This window comes from Alosa pseudoharengus, unplaced genomic scaffold, assembly GCF_046254945.1.
Source record: "Alosa pseudoharengus isolate Yale_2024_CS ecotype anadromous, Long Island Sound unplaced genomic scaffold, YU_APseudo_1.1 YU_APseudo_1.1_scf_2, whole genome shotgun sequence".
Lineage (NCBI taxonomy): Eukaryota > Metazoa > Chordata > Actinopteri > Clupeiformes > Clupeidae > Alosa > Alosa pseudoharengus.
This window is the reverse complement of record NW_027468663.1, coordinates 14,607,461-14,629,185: the sequence shown is the minus strand read 5'-3', so window position 1 is coordinate 14,629,185 and position 21,725 is coordinate 14,607,461. Positions and strand designations below refer to the sequence as shown.

The window sequence follows — 21,725 nt, the reverse complement described above, 5'->3', positions numbered from 1 at the left end:
TTAAAGCCGTTTCATTTCCAGGCAATTTGCTACGATATTTACCTGCTATGCCTTCTGTTTTCATGGACAGTTACAGGAATCCACGTCATTCGTTTATCGTTGCTTCAACTCTCCAGAGTTTGTATGATAAGTTTGTCAGTCAGTTTCAGCCTCTCCTCTAGCTCCTCTACACCCGTTAGGATTTATTACGTTTTGTTACATTTTGTTACACTCTAGAATTGGAGAAGACAAAGGGGGCCTCTGCATGGATGTAGATGTAGAGCAGTACGATGTGCTCAATTATTTAGGCTAGCTCCAGAGTAGGCTAATGACGCCGCGAATACGGACACGCCGTTTATTATTATTGATTATCATTATTATTATTAGGAGGCCCCTCATTGGTCGAGGCCCCTGGGCTGAAGCCCAGGTAAGCCCCTGCATTAAGGCGCCAGTGTCTCCACCTGGACAATAAACTGGACTGGTCAGCTAACACTGATGCACTCTACAAGAAAGGGCAGAGCAGGCTGTATATCCTGAGGAGGCTGCGGTCCTTCAATGTGTGCAGCAAGCTCCTCAGGATGTTCTACCAGTCTGTTGTTGCCAGCGTCCTCTTCTATGCAGTGGTATGCTGGGGAGGAACCACAAAGAAGAAGGATGCGGGGCGAATTGACAGGCTGGTAAGGAAAGCTGGCTCTGTAGTGGGAGCTGAACTGGAGTGCATCACTTCAATATCTGACAAAAGGACCCTGAACAAACTGATCAACATCTTGGACAATGAGTGTCACCCACTCCACAGCACTATTGCTGAGCAGAAGAGCCTGATCAGCTGGAGACTTCGCTCACTGCCTTGCACAACAGACAGACTGAGGAAGTCATTTGTCCCCAGGGCCATTGAACTGTTCAATGCTTCACTTAAGGGAAGAGGAGAGATAGACTTCTCTGCATAGTGTGTCTGCCTCTTCACCCCGTCCATGTTTGGATACTGTCTGTCCACTAGCCACTTTTTACCACTGTCTTTCTGCCTCACTGTTTGCGTGCTATATTAGCACATTAGCACATATGCATAACCCCTCCCTCCATGCCACAGCAACCCTAAGGGCTAAGCTACACCAGGCGCGTAACTGAAGCGTTCCGTTCGCGTTGCGTCTGCTGCAACAATTAGCTTCCATTATAATCAATGGAAGTGGCTACACCAGACGTGACAGTGGGGCGTACGTTCGAAAAAAATAGACCATTCATCTAAAATGGATTTTACGCGTCGCGAACGGAACGCTTCAGTTACGGCTCCCACACACAGCTGCGTGCATCGCGTTGCTGGAGACGCATCCCATTCACTTTAAATGGGATCACATGATCCGTTGCCGAACTGAATTGTGGGTCCGTCGCGTCGCGTTTCTCCCGCTGCTCGCGTTGAGGAGTTCAGCTGTTGCTGCACCGACAGACGGCACCGGCCAATCAAGCCAATCTACGGACGGCACCAACCAATCACATTACGGTTTTACTTCAAGTCATTTGCATAGCTATCGTCGGGAACACCCACTGGAATGCGTTGACGGAACGCAGCTGTGTGTGGGAGCCGTTACGCGCCTGGTGTAGCTCATACCTAATACTTTGAAGGCCTACTAAATGGATTGGGCAACGATAGCAAGATAACATGGTAGCCAGATAACATCAGCTGAGTTAACTTGTTACAATCATAATAACATTAGCTGACTTCTTTTAATCGTACAAGTCAAGTCAATTTCTCTAGGTGCTGTCAGCTGGTTCGTGGCGCAAGCAGGTAGACGTCTGGTTATTATGCAAGCAGTTCAATTTATTAGTGGTTTGATACCCACGTGGAGTTAATTAATGCTGTTTAGGTGTTTGTTTTTTGGGTGGCATAGTCATGGTCCAGTGCAACTACAGACAATTTTGACATTTAAACATGTCATGCATATTTGTATGTTCGTCTATAGTTTATATCAGAAAGTGACAAATCTGCAAGCGGCCAGATCTGTCACTCGTCATCAATCGTGAAACGTCATCAATGCAGCCAGTTAACATGGGCCCAGTTGCCATGTAGGCTAACATCTGCACTCATCTTCTAGGCTTTTCTGTGGCGGTATTACTACTGTTAGGCTGTATGACGGCGATAAACACGGGCCTCCAACATGACAAGTGAAAAACTGCAGACCACAGGGGTCAGTGTCATCGCCGCCGAGTAGCCGAGTTCTTGAATTTCCCTTTGGGGATCAATAAAGTATCTATCTATCTATCTAGCCTACGTGCGCGCAAAAACAGCCATGCCCGTTTAAAACGCACCATGTTCAGCATTCTCAAAGGTCAACTACAGCGGTGTTGACAGAATAAACTACAGTGAATGAATAGGCTAATAATTATTTTTGATGCTGATTTTTTGATATTGACATTTAGTAGGCCTACTGACATTCCAGCATTAAAAACGACTCAGGTTACAACGCGTTATTGTGTGAAGGCTAGATTCCACAAGCTTGATATTTAGGCCTATGCCATTGATTATAGGATTAACACTTTACTGAGTTTTTTTAGTAGCCTATGTAAAACATTTCCTCTATTTTTGTTCGGTATCCGCTTGAAGTGCATTCTTTTTCTGCCAAAGGTGGGGACAACGTATTATTTTACAGACAGATCGACTTACACCTTGCGCTCTCAATTACGCCTGGCCTTTTCGCTGGAGTGTTTGCGGCGTATTTTTGTACCACATGGCTTGCTCTAAGCATAGTGTCCATACCGCTATTTTTTAACACAATGTTATGAAATGCATCCGCACATGTTCGTGGGCTGTGACCCTTAAACTCATGGTGACAGGTCTTAGGACCATAGACAGTAAACGGGAGCCGAGATGTTCTCTCATGTTACTTCGGACAGAAACAGAGGAACGTTCCGTTCCAGATTAGCTGAAACTGTAATGATTGTACAGCAATGGACTCAATTAAGGTAGACAAAGTATGACTTTATTAAGGATTAATGCAAAATGTTAAAACTGTCTGTCTTGATCATACATAAACAAACCGAGTAGGTTCAAATACAACTGAAGGCATTGGCAGCCAGAATCTAGCACGGCAGACTGCGATAGTCTATTAACCACCATTATGGAACCAGGGCGGAGAGAATGCACGCTTCTGAAGCGCAAACGGCATCAGATTACCAAGCAACTATTGTCAGTACAGACACTCCTCACTTCAGTTCTGTAATGCTAAAAAAGCACACGAATGTATGTATAATGTCCCAATAACAACTTCACCATCAATGACAGCCTATCTTATGGTTACATTCTTAGCAAAGATAGCCTGCAGTTATGGGCATCAGGTATGTCAAATTACTCGATCCACATGGTCAAAACAACACTGCTAATTCAGATGTTTTTTAATCTCAGATTTTGGCAGTTGTGAGGAATTTGGCCACTCAGACTTAAAGTGATTGGCTTCAGAGATACTGTGATACAAAACAAATCACATGTAACCTGAAGTCAATTGAAGGGGAACAATAAACGTTCTGGCTACATAGCAGTGTCAAGGTCCCAAGTCCATCCACAGTTCTAACTGATTTAGGGTAACCAAACAAACACATGCACAATTAATAGTGGTTTGTCTTATAGTTTTTTTTTCTTTTTCAGTTTTACAGAAAATAATCTAATCGACTGAAGGCACATTTGATCCTGGTTATCGATGATTGTGTTTAGTGACTAGTGACTTTATGACTAGTGTTTAGACACACACACACACACACACACAACACGATCAATCTGAAACCAGGACAATAAGACCACAAGGCACTTGAGCGGGTAGATCGCACAATAAAACTTTTTCTAATGGGTGGAAGACAGTAACTAAACATATGTTTCCTTTAGCAATTAGGTTCTCTTTTCAAACAGAATTCAAACAGCATTACAATTATTCAGAGCCTAGGGGAATTGAAGGCACACTACTCTCACCCTGTAACACATGGCCACTATGCAGGAGTGAGACTCTTGGCACACAATACACAGGCTCTGCTTAAAGACCACATTTTCATTCTTGCCAATACGAAAAACTTAATGTACAAAGGTGCTAGAAATGAATGAACTACAGATGTTGCATCTCACCCACTTATTATGGTAATTTCTGATGCATTTGGAGAGGTAATACTGCACCACATGTAAGTAGTACCAACTCTCGCCATTTACTCACTTACTGTTTAGTTTCTTCCCTGTCCTTCAACGACTAGATTTCTACTACTGCTTTAAAACCACTGGCCAGTCATTCAAGGTGTTTTTTCATTCAACAAGTAAAGGTGATGATGCAGTGGGAAACTATCTGAGCAATGTTGCTGGGCAATCATATGACTCATAGTGTTATAGGATGATCATGACAAAGTTGTACGCTGATTATTAAAGTTTTCCAGATTAAAAGAATGCCCAAACGACACTGCTCAGAGTAACACTAGAACAGTTGCCTTGTGCATCATCACCTGATACACTGAAACATGCCAATGGCCCAATGACCCCATCAATATAGTAAAGGGTACAGGGCTGCTTCAATGTCCACAGGGCTGCTACCTGTGTGATCTTCACCTGGTGGGTGTTTGTGACATCCAGCATACACACTCAATCAACCAATCAGAACCTAACAGCAGATGAAGCAGTTAGAAGTCTCGGTTATCTTTGCTTACTGCTCTTTGCACACAAAGGGAAAAAACATGCACACAGATGAAGGAGAGAAATAAAGGAGTCTAAACTACAATGCTACATACATATGTTACATAACCCTATAAATACATGTACATCAACTCCTGGTTAAGGCACTTCATGGGATGACAGAGGACGGATGCCACCTAGTGGACAACGCATGTAAATGCCATGGTAACGCTCTTGAGTTGGTAAGCCTGTCTACTATACAGGCCCAATTAGCGAAGCACAGCTTCTTTTACATCCAACATACAAGTGAACTTTTGCAAATGCTGCATCAAATCTATTAGCAAATTTAACTAGCCATCAAACATTAATTTAAAAGGTGACCACAGTCTCCCTAGTATATGTTACATAACATACGTTACAACTGGGAAAAAAATGTACCTATACACAATCATGGATTAAGGTATGAGCAGGTAATAAGTTCCTCTAAAAGAATTCTGGAAAGTCCGTGGGCTGGACCACTAACTGAAGGCTTGAGAGGGGGCCACATGTTCACACAGACTCAGATTCAGGAACCTCCGGCCCACACAGTTCCTCTTTCCTGGTTCAGAGGTGGAAAAACACACTTAGTGCCTGTTACTAAGGAAACAAGGTGTGTGGTGACCTTCTAGATCTGGTCCAGACTTGGAGGTCTTGGAGGTTCCTGGAGGTCCTTGGGGAGGACGGCTAGCTCGCTGCAGGCCAACATGTGTGTGTGTGTGTGTAGAACACTGGTAGGACGGGGTGTGGGCTTGGGCCCTGCTAACTAACTCCAAAGACAGTGAAAACCACAGGTGGGTCCTAAAGAGTCAAGTCAAGCGATCCTCCTCCAGAAGCAGCTCTCCAGTGATGCCATGTTGGCCTCCTGTTGTTGCTGCTGTTCCGCAGGGCTGTGGGGGGTCTCTCCCTCCTACTGCTTCTTTTGGACACTGCTGCTGTCAGGAGAACTGGCCGTGCATGAGGATGGGTACGAGATGCTGGGGGGGGCTCCTGTTGAGTGGGTGGATGGGGTGAGACTGTTCTCACATAGTGCTGTGGGGGCATCTCTCCCATCCTGCTGCTCCCTCCTGGAGCTAGTTGTGTGTGACTATGGGTATGAGCTGTGGGGGTTGGCGCTGGGTGTCTCCTGTTGGGTGGGTGTGCGGTGGTGGGCAGGTGGGGATGAGACTGTTCCACCGTGCTATGGAAGTCTTCCTGGACCCTGCATCTGTCGGTCCTGTGTGCCGAATGGGAAGCAGCGAGTGTTGGTTTGGCTGGCACTGAGGCATCCAGTCAGGTGGGCAGAGATGGTGTGGGTCCTCCCTGGAATCCGATGTGCGGCTGCAGCCTGAAACACTAAGCTGGTCTGGGCGTGTGTGTGTGTGCGTGCAAATATGTGTGTGTTTTGTGCTGATGTGTGAAGGGCACGCCTCATGAACTGAGGTTGTCGTCTGCAGTGAGAGGCCTGGCTGTTGTGCTTTCACTGTGTAAGGACGGGACCGCTAGGTGCTTTTGCACTTGTAGCTCAAAGCCTGCGTGTGTGTGGATGGATGGATGCGAGCATGTACAGTATGGGGGGTGTTTGCATCCACTTTCATACATGCATCTACTTGTGAAAGTATTTGTGTAGACCTAAATGTGTGTGTGTGTGTGTGTGTGTGTGTGTGTGTGTGTGTGTGTGTGTGTGTGTGTGTGTGTGTGTGTGTGTGTGTGTGTGTGTGTGTGTGTGTGTGTGTGTGTGTGTGTGCGCGCGCGCGTCTAGCAGCAGCGGCGGCTGGATGGAGGGGCCTGACGGGTCAGTTTAAAGGACTCGTTGCTGTCCAAGTCTGGGTTCTCCAGTGGCGGGATCTGACGACCTGCAGAACACACACACACACAAAAGTCACCGCCAGGATCAGATGTCAGACATTACACATAACAACAACAACATATTGGATTCAGCACACTCAACCATGCACTAGATCTATTTTACTATTTTATTAGAAAGACATATTTGGAAATTAAATATTCAAAACACAAGTACATGCATTATGATATATATTTTAAGCAAGTCACTTTAGATGTATTTGGCTCACTGTAGTGTATCATGACATGGGAACATAACTACCAATAAAAGATCCCCCAAACAAAATATGAGGAAAAACCTACTCCAAATTCTTAATATATCCCAAATCGTGTTGGAAGTTTATGGACCTAACTGCAAGTGAGACTAAGGGCGAGAATATAGTCACTCTTCAACGCACACACAGATTATAGTCACTCTCAGACAAAAATGCAGATTAAAGTCACTCTCGGATGCACACACAGACTGGTACAGACAGGAGCGGCCGGGTAGTTGTTGCTATTTTAGTTCAAGTCTGGATGTGGGCACAACACATTTTAATGTTCCAAACTAGCATCCAAATGTGTCTGATATCTCACATTTCACATACGTTACAGTACATCTTCCACCAAAAATCGAGACTGAAACACAATGTTTATGTTACATGACGTCACCTTTCCTATGCACTTTTTTAGCTTAGGGCTGCGCACCCAAGACTCCACTGCTGAGCCTTAACTCCAGTGAGCAGTCCTGTCTTTAGCTCCACTGCTGAGCCTTAACTCCAGTGAGTAGTCCTGTCTTTAGCTCTCCTGCTGAGCCTTAACTCCAGTGAGTAGTCCTGTCTTTATATTAGCTCTCCTGCTGAGCCTTAACTCCAGTGAGCAGTCCTGTCTTTAGCTCCACTGCTGAGCCTTAACTCCAGTGAGCAGTCCTGTCTTTATATTAGCTCTCCTGCTGAGCCTTAACTCCAGTGAGCAGTCCTGTCTTTAGCTCCACTGCTGAGCCTTAACTCCAGTGAGCAGTCCTATCTTTATATTAGCTCCACTGCTGAGCCTTAACTCCAGTGAGCAGTCCTGTCTTTATATTAGCTCCACTGCTGAGGCTGATTTGCACTCTGGAGTTTTCCCAGGTTCCAGTGTGAGTCACACATAAAACAAATCTATTCCGCCCCTGCCGGGAGATCTCTCCACACACACCACACCACAGCTGCCTTGGGAACCAGAGGTGGCGACACACACACACACACACACACACACACACTTACACTTTTATGTGCAATATGCTGACTTAATGTGATAAAAAAGGTCAGTGTTACTCAGCACAAATGGTCATTTGTGTCTCTGTAGCAGTAAAAGGATATAAAAAAGATATAGCCTATTCTTTGTGTGTGTGTGTCAGTCAACATACTTGGCCAACAAACGTGTAGTGTGCACACTAAGCATTTGTGGAAACACAAAGCAGGTAGGCTGTTGAAATGCAGCATGCACATAACAAATACGCTACTAATTGGAAATCAGCTGATTCTTTGATGGCTCTGGCAGCATCCCCCAGGACTAGATGGCTAAAAGAGCCGTCAGCTGCCTAGACAAGGTCACGGTGGGCTGTTAATAACGGTGCAGGCGTGTGCTCACGGCATATCCATCCTAAGCTACGTCTCATGCGTCGGGCACAGGCGAGAGACAAACGTGCGGATTCAGAACGGGGCCTCACTCTGCTTGTTGTACTCTGACAGGAAGGCATGTCGAGGTGGATGGGACGCGGCAAGACACTCACTGATCTTCTGGAAGAGCTCCTCCACGTTGACGGCGTTGCGGGCACTGGTCTCGATGAAGATGGCCGCGATGGACTCGGCAAAGTCTTTGGCCTCCTTCATAGGAACCTCTCTGCAAAGAGGTGGAGGAGGACACAGTGAGAGTTAACACAGGCCAAACACACACACAGACACAGATAGGCAAAACACACAACACAAACACGGACGCGCACGCACACACACACACACACAGATTGTGCCAGGAAAACTATCCCAGAGGGGCATCATGAGTCCAGGCTGTGAGAACCAAACTCAGGGACGAAGCCATGTGGGATGGGATCCATAAAGCAAGAGCTGAGGTCAACAGACAACCGTGTGGAGTACCGGCCAGTGTTTGTGTTTGAGGTGATTCAGCAAAGGTCCTTAACAAGAAAGTCCAAGCAGCAAGGAGTATCAGAAATTGAGAGAGATGATAGAAGAGGAGAAAAAAGAGGAAAGAGATAAAAAAGGAGAAAGAAAGAAAAGAGAGAGCAGCATCCGTTACCTAATGTCTCCCAGGTCATTCTTGTTGCCTGCTATGGCCACCACAATGTTCTCTGGGCCATGCTCTTTCAGCTCCTTAACCCACTTCTTCAGCGTCTGGAACGAGTCCTGTACAAACAAATGCACACACATAGCAAAGTTTAATTTTTTAAGTATTTTTCAATAAAAACATTATAGTGCAGCTGCATACTTTGACCATGCAAAAGCTAAACTGGTAAATAGAGGCATCTGAATGTGTGTGTGTGCCGGGATGGGCAAAAATATGTATAATATATAAATAATAAAAAAATATCAAATACCCTAATTAAGTCTATAAAAAACTAACTACAGAATACAGTAGTCACGCCATGTATCAAAACAAAATACTGTATTTGTGTATTTTAAAAATAAAAACAATAATCTTTAAAGGTACCATGAAATCACTTTGCAAACCTTCCATATCTATCTATTTAATCTATTCCTTCATCAGTACACTGACTGTTGATTAAGTGGATAGTGTTTGAGAGCAACAGCTTTTACGTGCCTATGAGACAGGCCATAAACCTACAAACAGTCGACAGATCAACTATGCTGACCTTCCTGTTACATCTCATAGCCTAAATAATGTATCAGAAATGCACTCAAAAAGTCACAACTGAACTTGTCAAGTGGTACAAAGTGGAGACCAATGCCTGACATTATCAATGCATGCCCAGATTGCTTGATATTGCACTGTGTAAAGCTGTTGATCAGGGGGAAACATGACCCTTTAAGTTGGTTATTAACTAACTAGGTACCGTGTTAGCACTAAATGGTGTTCTATTGACGCCAAGGGGGATAAATAAGAATTTTTCATCATGTTGCTTCAGGTGATTTTTTGAGCAATAATCTATTGCAGGGCAACCACATAACCGGTTCCATATGTGTTCTGATTGGATAATAATTTCATCATTTCATAGCTTTCATTGTAGAGCTTTGCGCCTTTATCCAGTATTTCCTTCCTCTCTCTCTCTCTCCCCCCTCCCTCCCTCCCTCTCTCTCTCTCTCTCATATGTGCATGGGTTAAATTGGGATTTTTTTTGACCCAGAGGGGTGTGGAATGGATTGGTCTGGCAACTGCAGTGTGCTGGTGTGGCATACATTTTTTAATGTACTTTTGAATGTATTCTCAATTTCTACTTTCTCTTTCTCTTTTTGAGTTTTATAAGAACAGATAAGATCACATTAAGAGCTGACTTATTTAAGGTACACTGACATGGATGAACAATAATAGCCCAAATCTAGTGATATTAGCCTATTGATGATGACGTTTCAAAATACTGTGCACCTTAATTTTTGCCCTTACCTCGCCATTCACCGCTAGATGTCTGCTAGCATTGCGTTGTCTGATCTGAACTAGCGGAGGGGGAGCTGCTGCGCAAGTTTTGTGCGCGATAGGCCTACTTCTCAGACTTGCTGCAGCACAGAAGATTTCTAGGCCAGCCTATCCCTACCATTATTTAGGACCTGGAATTAAAACTATATAGTTTACACCAGGCTATTTTGTTTTTAATAGTAGGCTGATGCCTGATGGCCTATATGTTTTGCCTAAATAGCCCAGCTTGAAGAGGTGAAATATAACCAGCCGCTGGAAACCGGGCAGGTGAACCTGGTCCCTCCTACAGCTTTGGGCTATATTGTCTCGCTTGGTGTGGACAATTTTATCATACTGTACGCTTGAACTGCATTGCCTCTTAATAGGCCTTTTAGACTTTTGAAGTGATATGGCATTAAAATCTGGTAGATGTTGACTTATTTACCGAGTTCTGCAGGTGTCAGGAAATTGCCTGCGCATGGGTGGCCAGTCGCAAATTAATTTAATTTGTAGCCTAACAAGACTATGTCATGTTTAAACTTCATTGTGCAGCTTCATGGAGAGAGAGGAATTGAGCCTTCCTGGCTCAGGTTTGATTTGATTCTAGCCTCTTGGTCCACCTGTGGCCCATTGTGCAAGGTGCATTTAGAATTGTAAGCTAAACTGTCTAGAATGTTGTGCATGACTATGAAAAGATTAAAATAAGTTCTGGAGATCTTCTGGATTTTTTTAATGACATGTCTAGATTTCATCAGGCTATTAATAAGAAAGAAAAATCTCCTGACACAGATATAGCCCGATACAGCCATCGAATGCGTCAAATTGCGACAGACAATTGCTACTGAAAAAGTGCTTGAACTAGTTGTTTTAGGCAAAATTATTTTGATTATTGTGTTATTATAAAATAACATTAATATTCAATGGGAAATGGGTAAATGAGTAGGATAGCATTGCTCGTGATGGCCTAGGCAGACTGCCTGGATCTGCAGATGTGCTGCACAGACCCCGGACAGCCCCGGCCCAATTTATATATATACCCCCCCCCCCCCCCCCCCCCCACACACACACACACACACACACATAAAATACAAATTACCAAATAATATTTTTGTATTTGAAATACGTATTTTAATTACATGTATCTGCCAGTCCCTGTGAGGTCAGTTGTCAGGTGGATAAAAATAACAAAACAAACTTCCCACCTGAACAGAGTAAAGTTTTGGTTTGGTATGGCAGAACAGTGTGCTACTGTATGAATATCAAGGACAACTTTTCACTTGCTGGGAGCCACACAGACTGACACAAAGTGTCTAATGGCAAGCAAACACTGTGTGACTTTGACATGATTTAGCCCCGAATCAGTCCGACAAACTTTTTAATCAGGCCAAATTTGTGTCCGATTTGTTGTGTACTTTGAGCAGGCTCACGACACCCAATTAGACATCACAATCAACGTTCCAGCTCTGATCTGATCCAATTCGTTTTTCGGCATGTTTTTTTTTGTCAGCTGTCTTGCTGTGTGAGCAGTCAAGCATACAGTCTGAACACAGCGTTCGTATCTGAAACATGTAGTGTGAGTTACCATGTTGTATGTGACTGAAAAACAAGAAAGACAAACACAAAAAGTGTCTGTCTGGCTTAATACCGCTACAAACAATTCACAGTGTCTGCTGCAACAATTAGCAGCCACTATAATCAATGGAACTGGCTACACCAGATGTGGTAGCAGCACACATACCTTCAAAAAAATTAGACCACTCTTCTAAAGCTATTCTTACACTCTGCAAACTGCGCTTCAGTTGCGGACCCGGCGTAGCCCGAGCCTGAGTTGCCTCCACATTCAACATTCCAAAGGAGACTGTTCAAAGGAATGGAACTCACCAGCTTTGTTATGTCATAAACGATGACTGCGGCTGCGGATCCTCTGTAGTACATTGGCGCCAGGGAGTGGAACTGAAACCAATCACATTAATCAACACTTAGCCATGGCAGTTCATTTCTTGATCAAAAAGCTATAATCGTTATAATCACAGGAAACCATTAGCTTTGAGCCTATTTTAATACCACATTAGTAATATTGCTGTAATATGGTTTCACATGGTCTGTTTTGCATTTGACTCCTAGGGACCTAAAAACACATGTTCATTGCTTATAAAACTGGTTACAGCTCCATAACTTGGGTGTCTAGTCATTTTTATTGTATTACATAAAAAGTACAAACATAAGACAAACCTACAAACACACATACATGCACACCCACACATTCACACATGCATATAAAAGCGCTATATAAATAATAGTGACTTGACTTGACTTGACATAAATAACCCTTAACATTGTGTGAGTGCCAGTGCCAGTGCGCATATCTGAACAGACACCAACCATCACTCACTAGCAACCAAAATCAGGAAGAGAAACTTGCATAGTACACACAATATCTCACTGCCATAAAGTTATAAGCTACACCCAAATGACCTGGCTTGGCCTTTCTCAGCCTGGGGACAGACATCCATGACTCAGTAAGCAGCCAGTGCCATGTGACCATGGTGACACCAGCACTCCGGCTTCTTTAGGCCCCCTGCTCTGGTGTGACAGCGCTACGGCTGGTGGGTCATGTCTGTCTTCCGTCGGTCATTACATCAGAGTCCAGAATGAGTTACATTTCTGAGTCTCCTGTTGGGCACAAAACTTGTTCTAACTGTGTAACTCTAATGCTTCCTGAGGTTACTATAAACTAAAGGCAGCATACACTGTTCCTCGAGCACTGTTTGTCACTGTTTAATGGTTGCCCAAACAAGCAGACAGTAAAAGTAACCGAAGGGAGAAACTGGTAGTTATTCCAGACCCCTTAATAGTTAGATAATATCTGTCCATGGTAGCTTTCTTGTTCTTGTTGCTATTCCAGTAGCCATTCAATTTGTATGTTCTTTTTTGAGCCGTGAGAACAGTGAGGGAAATGGGGATATTTTTGTCCTGCAGGAATGCCATGACTGCAACTGCAGTCCCTCACTGCATCCAAATCCTGATCTGGATCACTATCATCATGTAGGACACTGAGATATGGTAACCCCCTACCTTGTTCAACAATTTGAAGTAAATAGGACCAGTCAGAAATGCAAATGGAAACACACACGGACCTGATTAAAGCACACTCTCCCTCCCACTCATGTGTGAGGGTAAGGATCTATTTCTAACTGGGGTAATGAGTGAAATCCACTCCTCAGAGTGTTTTCCTCCAGCCTTCATCCACAGAGTGGTCCTTCTCTCTTCCCTTTGACAGGCAGCAGAGGCAGAACAGACAGGAAGTGATGTCACCATGGGGACAGGGAACTTGGCCAAATGTTAAGGCCACTTTGACCCACAGGCAGTGGTGACACACTTTTTCCTGACTGCATGTTTGGCAGTGCCAGGTTAACACAAACACACACACACACACACACACACACACACACACACACACACACACACACACACACACACACACACACACACACACACACACACACACACACACACACACACACACACACACACACACAGTACACTCTCACACCATGGTTCTCATTTACATTCACATTCAAAGTGTGTCAAATGTAAAAACACTGACACACACATCCCTTACCACTGCAACATATTCGCTCACACTATGGCTTATACTCACTCACTGACACACACACACACAAACAAACATATATACACACACACACACAGAGAAAAGCTCTGCAATGCAGTGATGGCACACATGCTCGCTCAGCAACCTCCCACACACTGGCACAAACACAACTGGCAGCCACACACACACACACAGAAACAACATGAACCCACGCACACACTTGCACACACACACACACACACACACACACACACAAACATACACACAGTGACAAAACACAAACACATACCATCACATACGCTCATTCAGCAACAAACTTCCCACACAGACACACACACAGAAATTTCCTAAACAAAAAGACACATCATTTGTCTAATTTAAATAAACAGATTTAAAATTTCTGCTCACAATGAGATTGGGGATAGAATAAGTAATGTGAAGTAATGAAAAATATGTAAAACCACAATCAGCCTCAATCTAATTAGCCTAGACTAAACTATTAGAGACACATCTACTGTCTAAACCCATGCACACACACAACTCCACAAGTCATTACACTTGTGAGTGACCCCTGCCCCGACATCCGGGTGTCATGCACACACACGCACACACACACACACACACACACACAGAGCCTGCATCACAGAGTGACCCTGTTTGTGTGAACACAGGGCAGCGGAAAGAATGATGTGCACACTGTCCAGAGAGAGAGAGGAGAGAGAGGGAGAGAAAGAGAGAGAGAAAGAGAGATAGAGAGAGAGAGAGAGTACACCAGTGAAACAAAGAAATAACAGATAAAGAGAACATGGAGACTGGAGAGAGGGAGTACTGGGAGTGAAAAACAGAATGAGAAAGAGAGAGGAGAAGAGAAGGAGAGAGGGATAGAAAGAAACAAAAGAGAGTGAAAAACAAAGGGAAATGGTACAGAGATCATGGCAGAAATCAGAGCAGGAGAGAGTGAGCAACTGAGTGAAAAACAAGCAAGAAGGGGAGAGAGGTAGTGTGACAGAGAACACATGGGGAGATAGGAGGAACAAAAGCTGAGGAAGCACACACACGCACACACACACAGGGCAGGGATATGACACATACAGAGGGCAGCTATATCACACACACACACACAGGGCGGGGATGACACATACACACAGAGGGCAGCGACATCACACATACACAAACACACACACACACACAGACACGGGGTTGGGCAGAGGTGTGGGGGTGGCGTGGAGGTGTGATGAGGTCAGTCGTCTGACTTGGAAAGACAGTCCATACCTTCTGAGTGCAGGACAGCCTGCTGGGTGGTCCCAGCAACCCAGGGCCAGCAGATGCAACCGCACCGACAGCACCAAATCTACTTCAACAACAAAGTCCATTCTTCTTCTAAATACGCTATATAGAACTCATGTTGTTTTTAAATGTGCTATATCCACCTTATTCCAAAAACCTACTTCCATTCAGGTTTTCACCTTCGGTCCATTCTGTTTATAACTTTTAACTTAGTTGGGATGCATCAGGTACTGTCTTTTAGTCAAACTAGTCAATCATATGAAGCTGCTTAAAATCAGCTTCGGCTGGAAACAGAAAACCGGATTTCAGAGTACTGAATACTGCCGACGCCCATTGATGGCTCATGAATAAGGTGAATAAATATGGTTGATTCTATTCTATACTTTTTATACAGTGTACAGTATACTATATGTTCACCTTTAGTATTCAACTCACCACCAACCAGGTGTGTGTCTTTGACAGTGTGTCAATGTGAGTGTGTGTCTATGGAAGTGTGTGCATGCTGTATTCGCTTTGTCCATCACTTCATCAATATCTATTTTGTCTATCATTGCTACAAATCTGTGAATTTTATTAATTTCTTGGTCTCTCGTCGCTACATCGCTGCTAGTCGCTTCCTGTCTGAAAATGGATTTAGAATTGCGGCTTGTTTGAGTAGTCTTTATCCGTAAGGCTTGTTTGACTTTATGCTGTCTCATACAGAATATGCAGTGCTGTTGATTCTATCCATCAGATAAAAGGTGCTACTGCATCTGTGGCCATCACTGCTATCCCCTGTTAGCTGCTGTTTCTCATCAGAACTAGATCTGATCTGGAATCAGCTTCTAGCAGGGCAGCAAGTGATATTATTATTGCTTTTACGCCAAGGAGGCTATGTTTTCAGTGCATCCTGACTGGTAGTCTCTATGTAAACAGAACTGTGCAAAAATGACCGGTCCTATTTTCATGACTCTGTGGTGGAAAGGTGTAGCATGGAGCGGCTTACAAGGCGATGGATTTACTTTCAGTGGATCAGGTTCATGGGCTGCCTCTACAAATGTACTTTCAATTTCGCTACTGTTGCGAGATATTGCACTTGACCTTGGTGGAGGTCTGTACTCTCCAATTGCCCAACTAGTTTAGCACTGTTATTGCATTCCAGGCCTTAGGGGGCTGTGTCTGTGCCCCGTCTGTGGTTTGTCTGTTGTATGCTCTTCTGTTACCCACCCTCTCCTGGCCAGCCGTATCCCAGATGAGAAACTTGTGGAGCTCGTTCCCACATGGGACAGTCTTAGTCAAGAAAGATGCCCTGCAGACAAAACACAAACACAAACATTATTGTGTGAGAGACAGACAGAGAGAGAGAGAGAGAGAGAGATGGGTGACAGAGATAGATGGGGAGAGAGAATCGGTTAGAGAAAGAAAGAGAGATGGGGAACAGAGAGAGAGATGGAGAGAGAAAGGGAGATGGGGGAGAAAGAGAGAGAGTGTCTGAGGTGGATGGGCAGAGAGAAGCTGTGAACATTGCGCATTAGTGCCCACACTGGCTGCCCTACGCCTTCCTGATGCTAATCTCATTTTGTCTTCCTTTCTCCTCTCAAATGTTTTATTTTAGTTTCTAATCTGATTAGCCCAAAATAACTCCTAACATTGCAGCCCCTTTCTCCTTACTGCTGGATCAACGCTAAGCTGCTTCCATGCCCTTCTTTGTGTAACGCAAGCAAATTAATGCCAACACTATCAGACTGGGGTACTTGAGTCACCCACATAGTGAAAGCAACACAGTGTATTAACTGGTGTTTACCCCTTTGCCATTGGCTCCAATGAAATGGGTAAACCTTTATGGCATTGCTTTTCAACATGCAGTGTTCCTTGAAGGTATATCGGCCTGCCCTGCACTTTGGATAAAGATGGCAAACAGGTACCTACAGTAGGGCATTAAAAAGTAATGAAAAGAGTTCTGCAAAAGGGTCATAGTGTAGCAGTGCTACATAGGGGCAATAGTGTAGCAGTGCTACATAGGGGCAACACCAGGCGGTCCAGGTGGAAATGGCAGAGGCGCCATTCTCCCTGTTGTAATTTAGTGCACCATCAAAATGAGTTGGACAAAAACAACATAGGGCTTTTTTCATTCTCTACCCTCCTCATTTTGTCTCTCGTACACCAGAATGGTCCACAGCTGTGAAATGTGTCAGGCTTGAACCGTAAGTTTGTGGTGAATTTGGAATTCAAATAGGCACTTTTTTAAACACAAGCATGTCATGCCTGCTGTGGGCCAGACACATGCTTCAGGGTTAACTGACAGTGTCAATGTTGGTGTAAGCTGCACACTATATTTCAGTAATAATGTATTTACCTCCTTCCACAAAAAATGCCTGGTGACACACTTGTAAAACTTTAAACTCTAGACTTTTCTAGGCAAACCAAAGCAAAGATATTTTGACAGGAATATGTTGCTATTCATAATAATCAAGATCTCTGCTTATGCAAATAGCATAGCCTGAAATAGGTACCAAGCGGAACCTCTGTAGCAGAAGTGTGTTTTGATGGCGGCCGTTCAGGGCAGTATCTGGTGGGAGGCAGCACATCACATCTCCACGCCACCCCACACCCAACCCCACTGGGACTGCCCCATGTGTGTGTTTGTGTGTGTGTGTGTGTGTGTGTGTGTGTGTGTGTGTGTGTGTGTGTGTGTGCAAATGAGAAGCATGGGATGAGTGTGAGTGTGTGTGTGAGTGTGTGTGTGTGTGTGTGTCTGTGTGTGTGTGTGTGTGTGTGTGTGTGTGTGTGTGTGTGTGTGTGTGTGTGTGTGTGTGTGTGTGTGTGTGTGTGTGTGTGTGTGTGTCAGAGCCGGACAGTAACGGAGTACATTTACTTGAGTACAGTACTTGAGTACAATTTTGAGGGATCTGTACTTTACTCGAGTATCATTTTTGGGGAGTACTCATGACTTTACTCAAGTACATTTGAGAGGCAAATATTGTAGTCTTTACTCCACTACATTTCTATCCATAACCGTGAGTACCTGTTACTTCTTCTAAAAAAAAAAAGGAAAAAAGAAAAATCTCGGAAACCCTCAATTTGTTGTTTCCCTCTCAAACGTGATTGGATTGTGCAGGCGCCACTGATTGGGACAGCCTATCAGCAATCCCCTTCAGCTTTCCGCCAAAGTCAACTCCATGGTCAGATTTAGATAAGACACGAAACCATGGACGAAACAATGGATGAAGATGCAGCAGGTCCATCCCGGGAATGTGCCAACCCGTGGCCCCACCTCGCCAGACTATTTCAATTTTCTGAACAAGTCAATGATAGTGTTCGCTTCAAGTGTTTCAATTACAAAATAGTATTTTGTATTTGAAATACGTATTTTAAATACATGTATTAGAAATACTGCCCATCCCTGGCAACATGGTAAAAAGATGAAAATGACTTGATTTTACTTTCAATTCCTTTTGCATTCTCCAAGGTATTAACATTTTTCATAACTCCATGTAGGACGTTTCTGTAGCCTACATAAATGTAAGCACTGTGCCAGTAGTAATGCAATATTTAGAAAATGTACTCTTGTACTTTTACTTAATTAGACATCTGACTGTTTTACTTTTACTTGTACTTGAGTAAAATTTAACAAAGGGTATCTGTACTTTTACTCAAGTAATGAAGCTGTGTACTCTGTCCGCCACTGGTGTGTGTGTGTGTGTGTGTGTGTGTGTGTGTGTGTGTGAGAGTGATATAGCTGCCCAATGTGGGTCTGTGTCATCCCCGCCCTGTGTGTTTGTGTGTGTGTGGAAACTAAAACGCTAAAAAAAAACATCTGAATATTTATTATTTTTCATTTGTGCGAAATTGGTTTTCTATCGGTCATTTGCACCTCATGTTAATTATCTGGTCACCATGTGGGTCTGAGCAGGCACCCTTCGTCCATTTGAAATTCCGAACTTAGGCTGTTACACTACTCCCCTCTCTTTCCGACGGACATTATGTAAATGAACTTTTGTATGAATGAAGCGAGGAACATGCTGAGATTCTGTTCATGTGCGTGTTCAACCACGTTCAACCTGTTCAACCACACGGAGATTCTGTTAATGTGTGTCAGTGTCGTTCACACACTTGAATTTCCCCTCGGGGATCAATAAACTATCTATCTATCTATCTATCTATCTATCTATCTATCTACATGACCGCATAATGTCAGCATCATATCTGAATGACCAGAAGGGTCGGACCTACGTTTGACAAAGCTCTGCATGTACCGCGGAGGACGTGTCTGAAAACAGCTTTAGTCTGCACACCACCCAGGTGAATTGGTTTAGTCTTGACTCTTGGTTGACAGTGCTGGGAGATGATTCTCTAGTGCCAAATTAAAACAAAGGTCTAAACCAGCAAAACACAAAGGCAATGCTTTTATTATGTCATATCTTTGTGAGTATGACAGGAAAGTATTCAGTTTTCAGTCCAACTGAACTAGCAAAAATTAGATCTAATTTCACCCAAACAATCACATATTGGTTCAGTGTGCATTTGGGGGTGGGGGCAACAAATATACCATCCTTTGTGTGTGTGTGTGTGTGTGTGTGTGTGTGTGTGTGTGTGTATGTGTGCTGGGGGGTTTGCCAACGGTATCATGCAAGCTAAAACCGCCACTGCTCTGTGGTCCTACAGAACAGTCATTCCAGAATTCTGTTTGTTCAATTCTGTTGTTCTTCCTGGAGCCGCATCAACTCAGGGGTTCTACAACAGGCCTGAACTGTTTACTTGGGGAATCTCTGCCAGAGAAACAATAATCTAGAGGCTTCCCTTTTTAGGATTTACTAATCTACTGGTCATTTAAATTGTGTCCAATCAAAATCTACCTGTCCAAGACCTGTCCTCAACAAACACTTGCTTCACCTAGTCACTTAGTAGACGTTTTGATACCACAAGATAACCCCAATATTAGGCTAAAACAGCAGCCATGGTATACAAAGACGACATCACTCCATCAAGCTGCTTACTTGCTGAATATTGCAGCATCATCAACAACAGTAACCCTCTTGTGACTTAAATAATCTTCCCTTTTCCCTTGCAAATTAGGCCAAAGGCCTTTTAAACCAGATAGTGTCACACAGCCCCTGACATTGGGTTGCCATGATCCCTACAGGCTATTATAGAAATAAAAGTGAATAACATATATATATATATATATATATATATATATATATTCAATTCCAAAGAAATCCTGTCCTTTGCCTTGTTGGCCAGCAATCTTATAGTCTGATAACAATTCAGTAGGTGAAGTGCTGTCTCAGGGGCCTCAGACACATTCTTTCCCTCTTAAAAAAGATGAGCTAAGCTCTTTCGCGCTCCTAGACAAAACCACAACTGACTCATATTCTGCTTTTAAATTACAAATTAGCTGGCACTATGTGTAGACAGTTAGTTCGCATGTGAATTTGACAGTGTGACCTACCCAATAGTTGGACTTATGTTATGGTCAAAGTGGTCCTGCACAAAGCGGCACACAATACTAGACTTCCCGACTCCCGTATCCTATGAGACAAGGGGAAAAGAGTAGGCTTCAGGTTAAGTAATTTCGCCAATCCTAACAAATATTCTTACGTCTATATTCGTTATCCAAGCATCCGGGGACAAACACTTTCAGAATGACCGGAAAATATGTGGATAGCCTAATTGTAGATTGTAGTCACAAGGACAATGTTGACAAAACACTTAAATTCCGAAACTATTCCTAAAATGTTGGATTTATGGGGACAAAAGCGCTATGCGCTTAGAGCTGCTGTCCAGTTACCAGCAGCCTGACAATGTGACGTAATGCCTGCCTGTGGATGTTGAATTGGCATCGCTATGCAATCGGAGAAAATGACATCTGAATGAACAGAGAAACATGTCGGGGCCTAGCAGAGAGACACCGGCTTTGATTACTGGTTGTGCGGTGTACGAATGTTACACAGGATCGGAAAGCAAATATGTTTTTCCAAAAATAGATTGACGTTAGGCAATTACGACCGGGTATTACCAAATAGCATACTCAATCAGTAAACAGTACGATTTTTTGAAATAGTGTTAAAGTTTTTTTCTGATCTTAAATTACAAGTAAAACAGAGAATAGCCGAATTAACCAGTTTCCCGAGAACAATACCAGCTCAGCGTTCGCTCATGTTTGCCTGACGCAACGAGCAACAGAACCGCAGACTCGGGAAATCTGCGAGGAATCCGGCGGAGGAAGTTTTTTTCTCGACTTACCCCGAGAAGGCAGACTTTAAGTTCCCTTATTATGGCCATTTTAGACTTTCTGCGAAGACTGGCTCATTCTTCGTCCGCGTTGTATACGTTTTATTGCTTCAGTGCAAATATGCATACAACGACATTTCGCTATTAAACGACAAACCCAGCCCCTGAGCGACTTGTCTGACCATCTTCCCAAATATAACGGAAACCAGTTGGAGTCACTCGAAGCGGTGTCAGTCACGTGATGCATGTGCCTCTCCTCTCTCCAACTTAAAGAACTAGTCAAAAAAAAGATAAACGGGCGACATAGTGGAAAATTAGGTAATGGTCTAAAAGCAAGACAAAACCTATTGCAATTATACAGAAGTTCTGTTGGTCTTAGAAATATTTTCTGCCATTAACTATGTGACAACCCTAGTTAGCCTGAGCGCCGATTCCGCATTCCTAAGCGGCGGGTCGTCTCACTAGGTTAGAGCGGTCAGCAATATGGAATGCAGACATAAAGCAGGCTGTAGCCTTAATAAAAGTAGGTCACATAAG

General features: G+C 43.7%; 1 protein-coding gene across 2 annotated transcripts; it reads right to left on the bottom strand.

Moving 5' to 3' along the window:
• Window positions 1–2,929: 2,929 nt before the first annotated feature.
• Window positions 2,930–21,382, bottom strand: rab31 (RAB31, member RAS oncogene family). Of its 2 annotated transcripts, none has more exons than XM_076293861.1 (7): window positions 21,201–21,382; window positions 20,407–20,486; window positions 16,182–16,263; window positions 11,957–12,028; window positions 8,744–8,850; window positions 8,160–8,332; window positions 2,930–6,483 (listed from the first exon to the last, which is right to left on the bottom strand). In XM_076293861.1, the coding sequence occupies exons 1-7, from the start codon at window positions 21,237–21,239 to the stop codon at window positions 6,386–6,388; spliced, it is 651 nt and encodes a 216-aa protein (XP_076149976.1). In that variant the 5' UTR covers window positions 21,240–21,382; the 3' UTR covers window positions 2,930–6,385. The 2 variants fall into 2 exon arrangements, with proteins under 2 accessions (XP_076149976.1, XP_076149977.1); XM_076293862.1 differs by having other exon boundaries at window positions 8,223–8,332.
• Between the last annotated feature and the right edge of the window lie 343 nt (window positions 21,383–21,725).

Excerpts from the sequence above, each read along its gene's own strand:
- rab31 (XM_076293861.1), bottom strand. The coding sequence starts at position 21,239 with ATGGCCATAATAAGGGAACTTAAAGTCTGCCTTCTCGGG. Across the intron at positions 16,264-20,406 it reads AACATAAGTCCAACTATTGG|GGCATCTTTCTTGACTAAGA; the intron begins GTAGGTCACACT and ends TTTTGTCTGCAG. Across the intron at positions 8,851-11,956 it reads TTTATGACATAACAAAGCTG|GACTCGTTCCAGACGCTGAA; the intron begins GTGAGTTCCATT and ends TTGTTTGTACAG.